The 13,140-nt window shown below is 39.8% G+C and overlaps 1 protein-coding gene across 1 annotated transcript; it reads right to left on the bottom strand.

Annotated features, from left to right (window-relative positions):
- Positions 1 to 7,819: 7,819 nt before the first annotated feature.
- PTX4 (pentraxin 4) lies at positions 7,820 to 12,804 on the bottom strand. The gene is made up of 3 exons (XM_069065100.1): positions 12,664 to 12,804; positions 10,972 to 11,731; positions 7,820 to 8,460 (listed from the first exon to the last, which is right to left on the bottom strand). Exons 1-3 carry the CDS (start codon positions 12,802 to 12,804, stop codon positions 7,820 to 7,822), a joined length of 1,542 nt encoding a protein of 513 aa, XP_068921201.1.
- Positions 12,805 to 13,140: the final 336 nt, after the last annotated feature.

The following is a 13,140-nucleotide window of genomic DNA, read 5'->3' on the forward strand; positions in this document are numbered from 1 at the left end:
TCACTTAACCCCAATTGCCCTGCCTTCCCCTTCCAAAAAGCAAAATAAGTAAAAAATGACTCTAAACAAACAGTTCCTGTCCTCAAGATGCTTACATTTGATTGGGGGAGCTACATTCACACAGATTAAGTAAATTTAAATATAGACAAAATGAAAATCCAAGTTTAAAACAGTATCAAAATAATTTCCCCATTTAAATTCTAGTTTATTTATTACCTTTATTATAGGGAGAATCACAAAGGAGTCTCTGACATAGCAATGAAATGAGCCAACACTGCTTGGTAATGAGTAATATCTGAATCCATTTTCACCTCAACTCAAAAATGCAAGAAGAAAGAACTGTTATGGTATGAGCACAACTGAAGGAAGAATCCATTAGTATCGGGTTATGAAAATTTCCTTGATATGGGTTGAAGTAGGTGGACTCTGAGGTTCCTTCCAACTCTGAGATCTTTTTCCCACTTTTTTTCTCTGCTCATAAAATATCCTTTAATGTCTTTATGTGAACAAATGTAATACACACAAAAATCCAGATAGAAGACTGTCATCATTATGATCCAAATCCAAGAGGTCTGACAACAATGTATAACCTGCTTTATCTACTACACCATCAGCTGCCTGTATAACCAGAAGAGCAAGAGGAAAAAAGAAATGGAATGAATGGGCAAACAAAAATACCTGATAGAAACAGAAAGAAAATTTAAACCGAGATTCACATCAATCTCGTCCCTGACATCAGAGAGCTTATGGTCTGAGATGGACACTGTTGCATATTTGCAGGTGTAGGATATAAAGAGCAGGACAAAAATAGGTACATTAATAGCACTGTAAAATATTCATATCATATACAGGGAAAAACATAAAGAGTATTTTGGAGGAAAAGTGCTATTATACTTCTCAAGAAGTAGGAAGTAAATGTAATTAACATAGCCAATGATCAATGAAAAATGAATTAATTATAGTTAAGAGTCAAGCAAATAATGAATACTGCATTATATTTTTTAATCTGCATCTGTGATTTCCATTGCACGGGGAACTCCTCTCTTCAAAAGCCTTTTCACTAATGCAAATAGGCAACTGTCTAAAATACAGAATTTTAGAGGCTTGGGGAACTGAGATATTAAGTGACTGGCCCATAGTCTACAGAGGAAGAGAATTCCAAATGGAAATTATAGGATAGAGAACTGGAAGGGACACCAGAGATCATAAATATATATAATTGTCCAAGATCACACATATGGTAACTAAAAGTCTGTATGGAAACCCAGGTCCTATGACTCAAAATACAATGTTGGATGCCAACTATGGCACACTACCACTAATGGGAATGAGATCTTTGACAGACTGATAAATTTAAGGTTCCTTGAACCAAGGAGGTTCCTGGGCATCTGCTGCCTTTCTGCTCTTTCAAAATCTTGCTGCTTAAATGGGCTCTGGGATAAATCTCTTTCTCCATGTGTATTAGAAACTAGATAAACGCCTAGTGGTCTGACCTCTTTTAGGTCATGACCCATACTTACCATTTTTTTCCAAAGTTTAAAGGTTTATAATAAGGAAAAAAAGAGGAAGTACAACAAAAGAGGAAGAACAGGGCTGAAATCACTGGAGGACATCCAAATGTTGCCAAGAGTGAATGAAAAAAGCAGGGGGAAAATTGCCACAACCCTATAGATGAGCTGACCAGTTTTAAAGGAAAAAGGGAAGTTGGTAATATGTTCAACTATGAAATCTGGAGAGGAAAGGCCAAAGTTCCTCCTTTTTTCTTCTAATAAGATCATAGATTTAGATCCACAAGAGACTAAAGAAGCCATGGAATTCAAAACTCTCATTTTATGGTTGAGGAAACTGAAACACAGGGAGGATAAGTGCTTTGCCCAAAGTCAAAGTTGATTTGTTTCAAAATCACTTTAATATTTTAAAATGCCATAAAATCCTTTTGAAGGGTTGTCATTAAGGTATAAAATCAAAGAGAAATGGTGTATCACTACGCCAAATGACTTTAAAGTTCAAGACCATTTTTTTTATATCTAACCATAAGGATGAGGCAAAGATTATGGAAGCAGCTTTCCAAGGTTCCTCTTAACTTCATCCCAGTATCAGAGCGATCTAACCTTGCTCACAGCTGGAAGCTGTTCTTCAAATGGCAGGCTCTCATCCCCTTCTAATATGTGAATTTATCCTGGAACTAAACAAGGGAAGCACAGAAGACTGGATTGCTTTCAGGAAATTGCTAAGTTCCTTTAAGGGACCCACAAGTTTTCCATGGAAACAAAGGCTCATCTTTTTAATACCAACATTCCATTGGTATTGATGTAAGGGCAGCTGGACAGGGAATACAACAATTTTCAAAGAATTAAAAATGAATCTCACACAGTGGGCAATGAAAAGGTGTGAGTAGATTATACGAATTACTTTGATATGGAAAAAGAGTAAAAGAAGTCACTAAGGAATGTAAGGAGGGAGGAATAGATGGGCTGTTCACAAAGCAGGTGCAAAGGATGATAGATGGAAAATCAGTGTGGTCCACGGGCACCCTTGGGATATTGGGTGGACCTCTTGTGGAGAATTTATGGGAGGACATGAAAAAGTGTCATTCAGTGCTTAGCACAGTGTCTCGAACATAGCAGGAGCTTAATAAATGTTTATTGACTAATAATGAATTGTCTAGATAACATACATACACATTACAAATGAGAACGTATTTTTTTTAGGTTGTTGTTTCAGTGAAATCAGGTTTTCTAAACAATTCTTGGTCTCTTATGAAAGAGAAACATGTATTTCAGTGATAGCTAGGTCACTAGGATAATAAATTAAAGTTTTGAAAGACAAGTACTGGAAGAAAAATTTGACCCTTTGATATAAATGCCAAAATAAAATGCCAATCAAATGGAATAAGTATGGCTGTACCCATACTATGAATGACACAAGGACATTTAGACACAAGTACAATATTAATTTAAGTGCTTTCAAATGCTAATTTGCCAGTATTTCTTGGAGCTGGGGTCATGGGGAAGTTTGAAGGAATGTGGAGAATACCTTCAGATGGTATAACAGCTGTTTGTTTTGTTAAGATGTCTCATTAGGATATTACATATAACAAAAATAATAATGGTAAGGGGCGGCCAGGTAGCACAGCGAGTAAGAGCACCGGCTGCAGTGTTGAGAAGACCTGGAGATCGAATCCCGGGCTCACACACTTAGCACCCACCCAGAAACACCTGGCCGTGTAACCTTGAGCAAGTTACTTAACCCCAATTGCTTAGGGGCGGCCAAGTGGCTCAGTGAGTAAGAGCACCAGCTCCAGTGTTGGGATGACCTGGATCAAATCTGGGCTCAGATACTCAGCACCACACCCAGAAATAACTGGCCGTGTAACCTTGAGCTTAACCCCGATTGCTTAAAAAAAATAATAATAATGGTAATAACTGTCTTTTATATAGTCTTTAAGGTTTGCAAAGCACCTGTTAATAGACCTGATCTTATTCATGTTCGTAGCATCACTCCTATGATGGAACCAAAAATGGATGCCCATTGACTGAAAAATGACTGAACAAACTGGTATATAAATGTAATAGAATATTATTGTGTCATAAAAACCAACACATATGAGGAATTGTCCCAGAAAACTGAGAAGGAAACATACCTTACTCCTCTCGGTAGAGGTAAGGACTATGGACATGGAGTGATATATACTCAGCACACACTCTCAGACAGCTTTGCTATGTCAATTGACTTTGCTTAAATGTTTATCTTTGTTAGAAGGTTCAATGATTGGGGCGTCTATGGTGGTTGAAATAAAATAACTCTGCTATAAGAACAAAAGACAACAATAAAACTTTTTTAAAAAGATGGAACTACACAAGTTTTCCACTACCATTTTCTTTTTCTATGTTTGTGTGTATTAAATTTCTATCTTTGTGACTTTGTATTACATATGTGGACAATATGTCTGCATATATTTCTGGTTCTGTGTCTTTATACTTGCAGAACGATATTTTTAACATATATACACACATATATATATATTTATATATGGGTAAAAAAAAGATGGCCTATTAACTATGTTCTCTCCAAGAAATATAGCTCCTCGGCTACTACTTTATCCCCATATATCAGTCAATGAGTAATATAATCTGGTCTCCAGAACCTCAGTCCCAGTCTAGAACTAGATCATTGTGGGAATGGGTTAGACTAAGGAAAGATGAGACTTCAGGGCTCATCTGAAGTTCGTCTTCCTCCTCTAACAGTTGCCTTAATGATAATGACCTTCCCTTTCCTGTTCTCTAATAGCCCTTATTACTTGGAGAATACATTAGTACTGATTTTTATATTGTTTAATATTATTACCTAATTGTTTCATGTGAGAAAACATCTCAATCAGATTGTAAGCTCCTTGAGGGCAGTGACCCAGTCATATTTTGCATCCTCCTTTTTAGTGCCTGTCCAAATTGAATTATTGTGGAAAGATATTATCGTTGTTCTCACCTTTTCAACAGCATGGAAATCCTACTGGATATTTTATTTTGGTGGAAGGGTGATATAGGAACAAGAAGACTTCAGAGGAATCTGAGAATGAAAATGTTTGAGAAGCCACAGTTCATGACAGTGTGAGAAAACTAGGGAAAGAAGGGGAGAAGCAGGGGCATGTGATTAAAGGCCTTAATCATGTTCTTACATTCTCACTAGTAGTTTCCAATCTTAAAATACTTCTCTCTAATTTTGACTCACTAACAAATGGAGCCCAAATAGAAGCGAAGTAGGGCAACTCATTAACATTTATGGGAGGATGGGCTTTTATCTAAGAAGGGAATGTGGGAGAAAGCCCTGGAGGTTCATAAAACCAGTTAATCAATTGCATTCCAGTTAATAGAGAAATATTAATCAGGAAAAAATGAAAGGACAAGCAAGTGTGCAAGGTAACTACCTTCCCTTGGTCACAGGCTCATTGATCTAGAGCAGGGGTGGGGAACCTGCAGCCTCAAGGCCATATGTGGTGTTGAGTCCCAATTTTAAAAGAGTTTGTTCTAAGAAAGAGACAAATGAAATTAGGGTGTGTGTCCATGTTTTAATTTCTCTCAAGCTGTCTTGACATTCACTGCATGGGAGTTAAGTCCAAAACTGGGCCCACCTAAGGGGGCCAGTTCAGAAATGGCTCAATTTGGGATTTGGGGGTACATAGTTATATGTCCTTCGAAGAGTAGGTGTTTCCAAGGGGTGCCAATCAATTCTGATTGGTCAACACACTGGGAGATGGGCTAAATTAAAACGAGCTCTTGAGAATGTGATTTAGGTCACTTAATCTTGGTACATTACCTTTTCTTTTCTTTTTTTTTTTTTTAAGCAATCGGGATTAAGTAACTTGCTCAAGGTTACACGGCCAGTTATTTCTGGGTGTGGTGCTGAGTATCCGAGGCCGGGATTTGATCCAGGTCATCCCAACACTGGAGCCGGTGCTCTTGCTCGCTGAGCCATCTGGCTGCCCCTAAGCAATTGGGGTTAAGTAACTTGCTCAAGGTTACACGGCTAGGTGTTTCTGGGTGGGTGCTGAGTGTCTGAGCCTGGGATTCGATCTCCAGGTCTTCTCAACACTGGAGCCGGTGTTCTTACTCGCTGTGCTACCTGGCCGCCCCTGTACATTACCTTTTCAACAGGAGCTGATCTTACCCATGGTCATTCTATCTTCAGAGGAAATATTTGTTCTGTCATACCACTTCCAGTCTTGGGCTATCTAAGCAGAAGCATCTAACTCCACCCATGCCTGAGTAGGATAAAATCAATTCAGGCTTGGGGTGGGTTTGCCCTGGACAAGAAGATTTAATACAATCTCATCATCAGTTATGTCCTTCTAAAGGAGAGATTGAATTTGACTATGGGGGAAACTGAGTCAGTGAGACATTGATTACTAAAATTTAACGTCATTTTTCACAGTGGCCTTCTAGGTCCTTGGGTGCAGTCTTTTGACTGAGTCCAAGTTTTACAGAACAAATCCTTTTATTAAGGGGATTTGTTCCATGAAGTTTAGATTCAGTCAAAGGGCTGCACTTGAGGACCTAGAGGGTCACATGTGGCCTCAAGGCCACAGGTTCCCCATACTTGATCTAGAGTATTAAGGGATCTTAGGGCCTATCTAGTCCAATTCTTTCATTTTAGAAATGACCCAGGGAGGATGTGTGTGATTGTGTGTGTGTGTGTGTGTGTGTGTGTGTGCGTGCACTTAGAACTGGAATAATTTTCTTTCTTTCTTCCTTTTTTTTCTTTTAATTAATGGAAAACAGATGAATGTAACAGAATAAGTAGTGAGGAGACTTAGGCCCTGGTACCAGCTTTGCTTCTGTGTTTTTAATTGAACAAGCTTAGATGATCTTCTAGGTCCCTTTCTCCAGTTCTAACACTGATTCCAACTCGTTCTGTCAGAAAAGCTAAGGGTTTCTTAACATCTATTTTTAGTCTTTCTTATTTGCAACACTGAAGCAATCCACTAAGCTTTCATTTTCATTGTAGTCAATCTAATTCACTTTCTGATCCTTGGGGGCTTGCCTTTTTGTTATTCTTTGGAAATCTCCTGTATTATAAGAGAAGATTTTCATTTTTATTGAAAGAAACCTCTTGGGGTGTCTAGGTGGCCCAGTGAATAGAGCACCGGCCCTGGAATTGGGAGGACCTGGGTTCAAATCCGGCCTCAGACACTTAACACATTAGCCATATGACCTTGGGCAAGTCACTTAACCCCAATTGCCTTGCCTTCCCTCTTCCAAAAAGAAAAGAGAGAGAGAGAGAAACTTCTCATTAAAACTTTGGAAAAAGAAAAAAGAAATGAGGTCTTTTTGTTCTAATTGACTTTGTGTTTGGATTTGGTTCTTTCTTTAAAAAAAAATCCTCTAAAATAGGGCCTTGAAAAAAAGCTGTCATTGTGTCAATATACATATATATGTGTATATATATACATACACACACACACATATATATTTTATTATAGAATAAATGATTGTGGAATGTGGAGAACAACTTGGCTGGGTGAGCAGATCTAGAAGCCTCTCTTTTACTCTGGGGCAGGTTTATTCCATCACTCCATGTTTCCAGAATTTTCTGATATTCTGGACTGAATATAGGTTGGGCCTCCCAAGCTGACATAGGTATGGGTTGGTCAGGACTTGGCTGGATGACATTGAGGGAAAGCCTTTGTCCCTGGATGAAATGGGGCCAAGAGCTATTAATTCTAGGCAGTTACAGTCACTCTGTGTGGAAAATGTCGGGACAATATGACTATTTGTCATGAAAACCCTCAAATAGCATTTTTCCAAAGTCAAACTCCAGAAAGACTGTTGACAACCCAGTACCTTCAGTTTCAAGTCGAATTTGGAAGTCTCTTGAACAGTGCAAATTTATTTACAATTAAATTTGATTCAATAAGCATTTATCAAATGCCTGTATACTAAACACTGCATTAGGCTAGGAATAGAAAGGAAAAAAATAGTCTTTTCCCAATAGAGCTCACATTCTGCTAAGTGAGATAGGGTTGTCTGTGGACTAGTCCTTTGGATTTGGCTGGGACAAGGACTGCTATAACAATATGGTGCTGAATTATCTAATGAACAAATTGGGATTTTTGTGGGTTTTTTTCCTTATAATTTAGCTGTTTACATGTTGGATCTGCATACACATTATATTCTCCTTGAAGGTAGGGATAGTTTTTCCTTTTGTCTTTTTATTCCTGGCACCTAACACATGCTTAGCACACAGTAGGTACACTTAGAATGAAGGTGGAAAAGCTATAGGATAAAGAAAGGCATGGTCAGTTATTTGTTTTATCTTGAGTGTCTTATGAGCAGTCCTCCAGGCAAGTACAAATTACCCTCTCCACGAATCCATCCAAAGAGGAGGCATTGGCCAAGGTCAAGAGTATGCTCCTAGGCAGTACCTTTCCAGTAGCAATGCTTGAGACCTCACCTGGTGACAGGGCCCGGTCCCACACAGTCAGGCCTGCAAGGTTTCCCACAAAGGCTTCAGAGCTATCAAAGCCTCCCCCCACAGTATCTTGCTCCTGTCCCAACACCAGTATTCCTCCAGGAGGGATTTCATAGCCCTCCCTGAACCTGGAGCCAGTGGCCACCAGTCTCCGGTCCACATAGAACCAGTATTTCCCTTGGATGGAAGACCATATCACACACATATGGTGCCACCTGCTGTCCAGAAGCAGTTCCACTGGCAGCTCCCTGAAGGCTGGGTCTCCTATCACAAAGTGGATAGTGCCATAAACTAGGGTGTCCCTACCATGCAGCACCAGCTTGTTGTCATTTTCTTCAGTGGCATAGGAAAGTAGAGTACCCAGGTAGCTGGAGGATGTCCGGACCCAGGTACAGACAGATAGTTCCCGGAGCCCAGTGAGGAAGCCTGGGCTGAAGGTGACCACATTCTCAGTAGAAGTGTTGGGAAAAACAAGCATGGACCCTACATTGCAAACTGGAGATAGAGAAAGAAAACATCATATCAGGACTTGGTATAGTTTATTCCCTTTCCCTGCCCAGTGATTATCCATGAATTAAACCATTCACCTAATTTGGGCGTTCAAGGCCCTCCATGGTCTGATCCTACTTTTCTAAATCCATTTCATATGATTCTCCCAGCCTTATTTCATATTAATCCTCCTTTATACATTTTATGTTCTATATGCCATCTCCCATGCCTGGAACAGACTCCCTCTGTGCCTATGAACCTATTATCCAGCTGTTCAAATTCTTTGCTTCTTTCAAGGTACAGTTCAGGGACAACCTTCTCCATGGGTTCTTCTCAGATGCCCCAGTCAGAGACGATTCTTCCCCTGCCTGATTCTATTCTTCCAGGTACTTAGGATGGGATCCAAGGAAGAAGGAACTTCAAAGAACATCTAGTCCTCTGTCCTCATTCTAAATATAGATGAGGAAACAGTGAGGTGCAAAGTGACTTGCCCAGGGTAACACAACACAACTGGTTCTTGTCAGGGCCAGCACTAAAACCCAAGTCCTTTCATGCTGGGTCCAGGGCTCCTTTCACTATATCATGCTGCCTTTCTGATTCGTGTTGGTCCAGAGTCATGCTTTCATGTGCTTAGAAGTCTAACTCTGGTAATGGAGAGAGGTTATTGTTTGTAAACTTATAATCTTAGAGCATTGGCTGGGTCACTGATTTGTTCCTAATCACACAGCTAGTAATGTATCAGAGCTATTACCAGAACCCAGTTTTTCACGACTCCAAAAACAGTCCTCTATTCACTGCGCCATGCTGCCTTTCTCTGGCTCTTTCATTATATTCTAACTTGTATTGGGTGTCCCTAAAGTCTGGACACATAGGAAATCTCATTAACTATGCATATTCTCAAGAAATGAAATGAATAAAATTTTCAACAACATTTTATTTAATTAGCATAAATTTTAGCCATGACAATTTCATATGGAATAAAAGCTTTCATTAACTATTGGGGACTATTTTTAATATTAATGAGATTAACTAATGAGATTTCCTATGTATTCCTATGAAATCTCATTTATGCTAATTAAATAAAATGTTGTTGAAAATTTCATTCATTTCTTGAAAATATGCATAGTTAATGAGGTTTCTTATGTGTCCAGACTTTAGGGACACCCTGTGTTTATTTCATGGCTAGGTTTTTGTCCCTACTAGAATGTGAGTTTCTTGACATCAGGGATTTGTCCTATTTTTCACTTTTATGTCCCCAGTATAGGGCCTTGCACAGTGCAGGTTTATCTTAAATGTTTATTAAATTGAATTAAATTTCAGTTGCTCTTCCCAGGACTCTGACAAGGGAAGGCAGAAGTAATATCCACAGGTACCAGAGATTCAACTACACAATGGAAACATCACCAGAAGCACTGATAGACTGTAATTGCACTTTCCTCCAGGATGGATGAACAGGAAGAGGAGAAGGAAATGGCTAGTAGGACAGATACCTGCCACATCAAACTTACTTAGGAGACCAGTATGGGTCCAAATTCCAGCTGAGACTATACATTATCTTGGAGCAGGGGGCATTGGTGGAAAACATGTTTCTGTGCCCCCACACCCATTTTCTTCTCCAATCTTGCCCACGTTACATCATTTGAAAGGAATAGCAGAGAATAGGGGAATCCTATTATTACTTGGGAGCTTAGAAATAACAGGCAAAAACTCTCCATTGTTTCTAAAGTCCTCAAGGAATTCCAGGGAATACACACACATCCACATGCATGTTCAGGCTATCTGCATTAGCTTCTGCCCAGTGAGGAACTGAGAAGTGGAGAAATAACCCTGGCAAGGATGAGGGGGCATCTGTGGGCAAGGATAGCTAAAGAGTTCCATACTACTTAGAACTAAGGAAATTTGTGGTCTGATTTTGAGGATGTGGTTACTAAGGAGCAGGTTTGAATACTGGTCACCAGTTTTCTGTGGGCAGGGAGAAGGCATATAGAATAGTGTCCCAGCGGCATAGTCAGGACTCTTGCCCTTGACAAGGAAGTCTGTCTATGAAGCTTGGTGAGTTATAAGAGACATGGACCAAAATCTGGGAAATGGTGTAAGTGGAACCTCTTTAGCCATACTTGTGCATCCAATTCAGTATCCATTCCAACCAACAAGCATGCATAAGTACAATGTACTCTGCTAGGCATGGAGACACAAAGACAAAATGAGACACAGCCTTTACCTTAAGGACTTTACATTCTCCTTTAAAAAAATGACACACATAACTGATATATATATATATATATAATATCTACACACATTGATAGATAGATATAAATTATATGATAATTTAAAAGGGAGGGAGAGAGAACCAACAAGAAGGGGGATCAAGTTGCTTTAATTCTGCCCTTTCACCTTTCCTGGAATAAAGTGCCATGTCTACTCTGTTGATGCTTCTTACAGGTGATGGTGTATGAGCTGAGCCTCGAAGCATGTCTTAATGTACATGATAAAAAGAGAATGAATACAGATACTTACTTGCTCCTGTTTTTTGGGAAGCCTGGGATTGCTGTGGCTCCTTCAGGATCTCATCTACACTGGGAGGTGTCTGTCTGCCAGATTGTGTGTTTGGTTCCTTCTCTTCCAGGGGGGGCATCCTCAAATCCTGAAGCGGTTTCTGGGTTTCTGTTTGGGCTCCAAGCTCCAGCCTGTCCTGCTGCAGTTTTTTCCTGTGCCTATGCTTGGCACGGAGCAGCTCCTGGCCTGGCTGCTGCTGCTTCTGAGACTGAGGCAAGAGTGGAACATCACTGACTGAGTTTGGGGAGAAGGCTGCTTGTTTCAAGACTCTCTCCAGCTGCTCTTCTACAGCGCTCAGTTTGGCCCCTTGGCCGTGAATTACCTTCTGGAGTTTCTCGATTTCTGTCTGCACATGGATTTGGCTGTTCTGAAGGGTACTGATGTCCTGTTTGACGGTCCCAGTGAGACTGACAAGGAGGGCGCTCTGCTCCTTTTGTTTCATTTTCTCCTGGGAGCTCTGCTTACTCTTTTCATTTAAGGATCTTTCAAAGGCCAGGAGCATAGAGTCTACCTTCCTGGATCTTCTCTGAATCTTCTTCATCCAGGCCTTCAAGTGGTTCAGATCCATTTGCACTGCTGCCTGAGACTCATTGATAGACATGGCTATGGTGTGATACTCATCTGTCAGGTTCTGGAATCTGGTGTTGATGTTATAGGAAACATTATAGTTTTCTGCAATCCCCTGGAGATGTATTAGGGTCACCTCTTGAAATCTCCAGAACTGCAAACAACAAACATAACTCTTACCTATTTACGGTATCAAGAGAGTGGGCCACATTCTTTAAGGGTCCAGTGAATTTCCTATATGATCTGTGTTTTGTTTTGCTTTGCTTTTTGGAGGGGGGAAATTGGGGTTGATTTGCCCAAGGTTACACGGCTAGTTTTTGTGTGTATGTTAAGTATCTGAGGCCGGATTTGAACTCAGGTCCTCCTAACTCCAGGGCTGGTGCTCTATTCACTGTGCCATCTAGCCATCCCATGATCTGTGTTTTTAAAGAAAACTTCTTTCACCTGGGACAGTTTATAATGTTGTATCTTATTCTTAAGCTTTTGTACCACCCCAACAGTGACTAAAATGTTCGTATCCTTTAACCCAGAGAGATCCTGTGGCTACGTATATACCCCAAGGTGATCAAAAAAATGTTCCACACACACCATAATATTCATAGCAACACCTTTTATGGAAGCAAATAACCAGAAACAGATTAGATTCCCATTAACCGAGGGATGACTGAACACATTGTGGTGCATAAAAGCAATGGAATATTGCTGTATCATAAGAAATACCATGACTATGAAAAATTCAGAGAAGCATGGGAGGACACATAAACCAATTCAAAATGAAGTCAGTAGATCCAGGAAATGATATACAACATGATTACAACAATGGAAATATAAAGAACAAAATCTGAAACTGAATTATAATTACCAAGTTTGTGCCTAAAGAAAAGCTGAGAAAAAGATGTGTCTCTTCTATTTGCCAAGGTGAGGCACTATGGGTGTGGAACATTGCATATACTGTCATGTTCAATGTGTTGGCAAATTTTATCGAACTCCTTTTTCTCTTTTTTATTATAAGGGGTGGATGTCTGGTTATAGGAGGGACATAGAAATGAAAGAAAGAATCAATCACTCCCAATGAAGTATGTTTACCTGTTCTTCTAGTCTTCTAAGTCTCTCAAAAAATGGTTTTCTTTGTCTTGCTTCATCAGCTTTCTGCAAATAGGTTCCTTGTAGATAGAAAGTTATAAGAACCAAGAAAAGAGACAAACATTTAGCTTCCCAGCAGCCCATTCTGGAAAAAAAAAGGAGTTCAATTTCTTCAGTCTCTCCAGTAGTCCTTGGATAAGTTCAAAAGAGGAGTCTGTTTTATATATCTCACTCCACACCACTCTCCACCCACCTCCTCATTTTGGCCTGTTTTTCTTAGTCTTTTCATTCTCAAATTCTGGCTGAGTTGGGTTCTTCTTGCTATCTTAAAGGAAAGCAGCAATTTACCTTCAAACAAATGGAATCTGCAGACTCTAACATTCCCCAAGGAGAAGAGTTTAAAACAGAGGCAAACTCTTTCCTTGGGAAATAATTAGCCTGGATGTAAGCCCTTGTCTAGCTCACACTCAGTATCATTCT

Source organism: Petaurus breviceps, unplaced genomic scaffold, assembly GCF_028583685.1.
Source record: "Petaurus breviceps papuanus isolate PSGF00001 unplaced genomic scaffold, PetGlider_PUasm1.0 138, whole genome shotgun sequence".
NCBI lineage: Eukaryota > Metazoa > Chordata > Mammalia > Diprotodontia > Petauridae > Petaurus > Petaurus breviceps.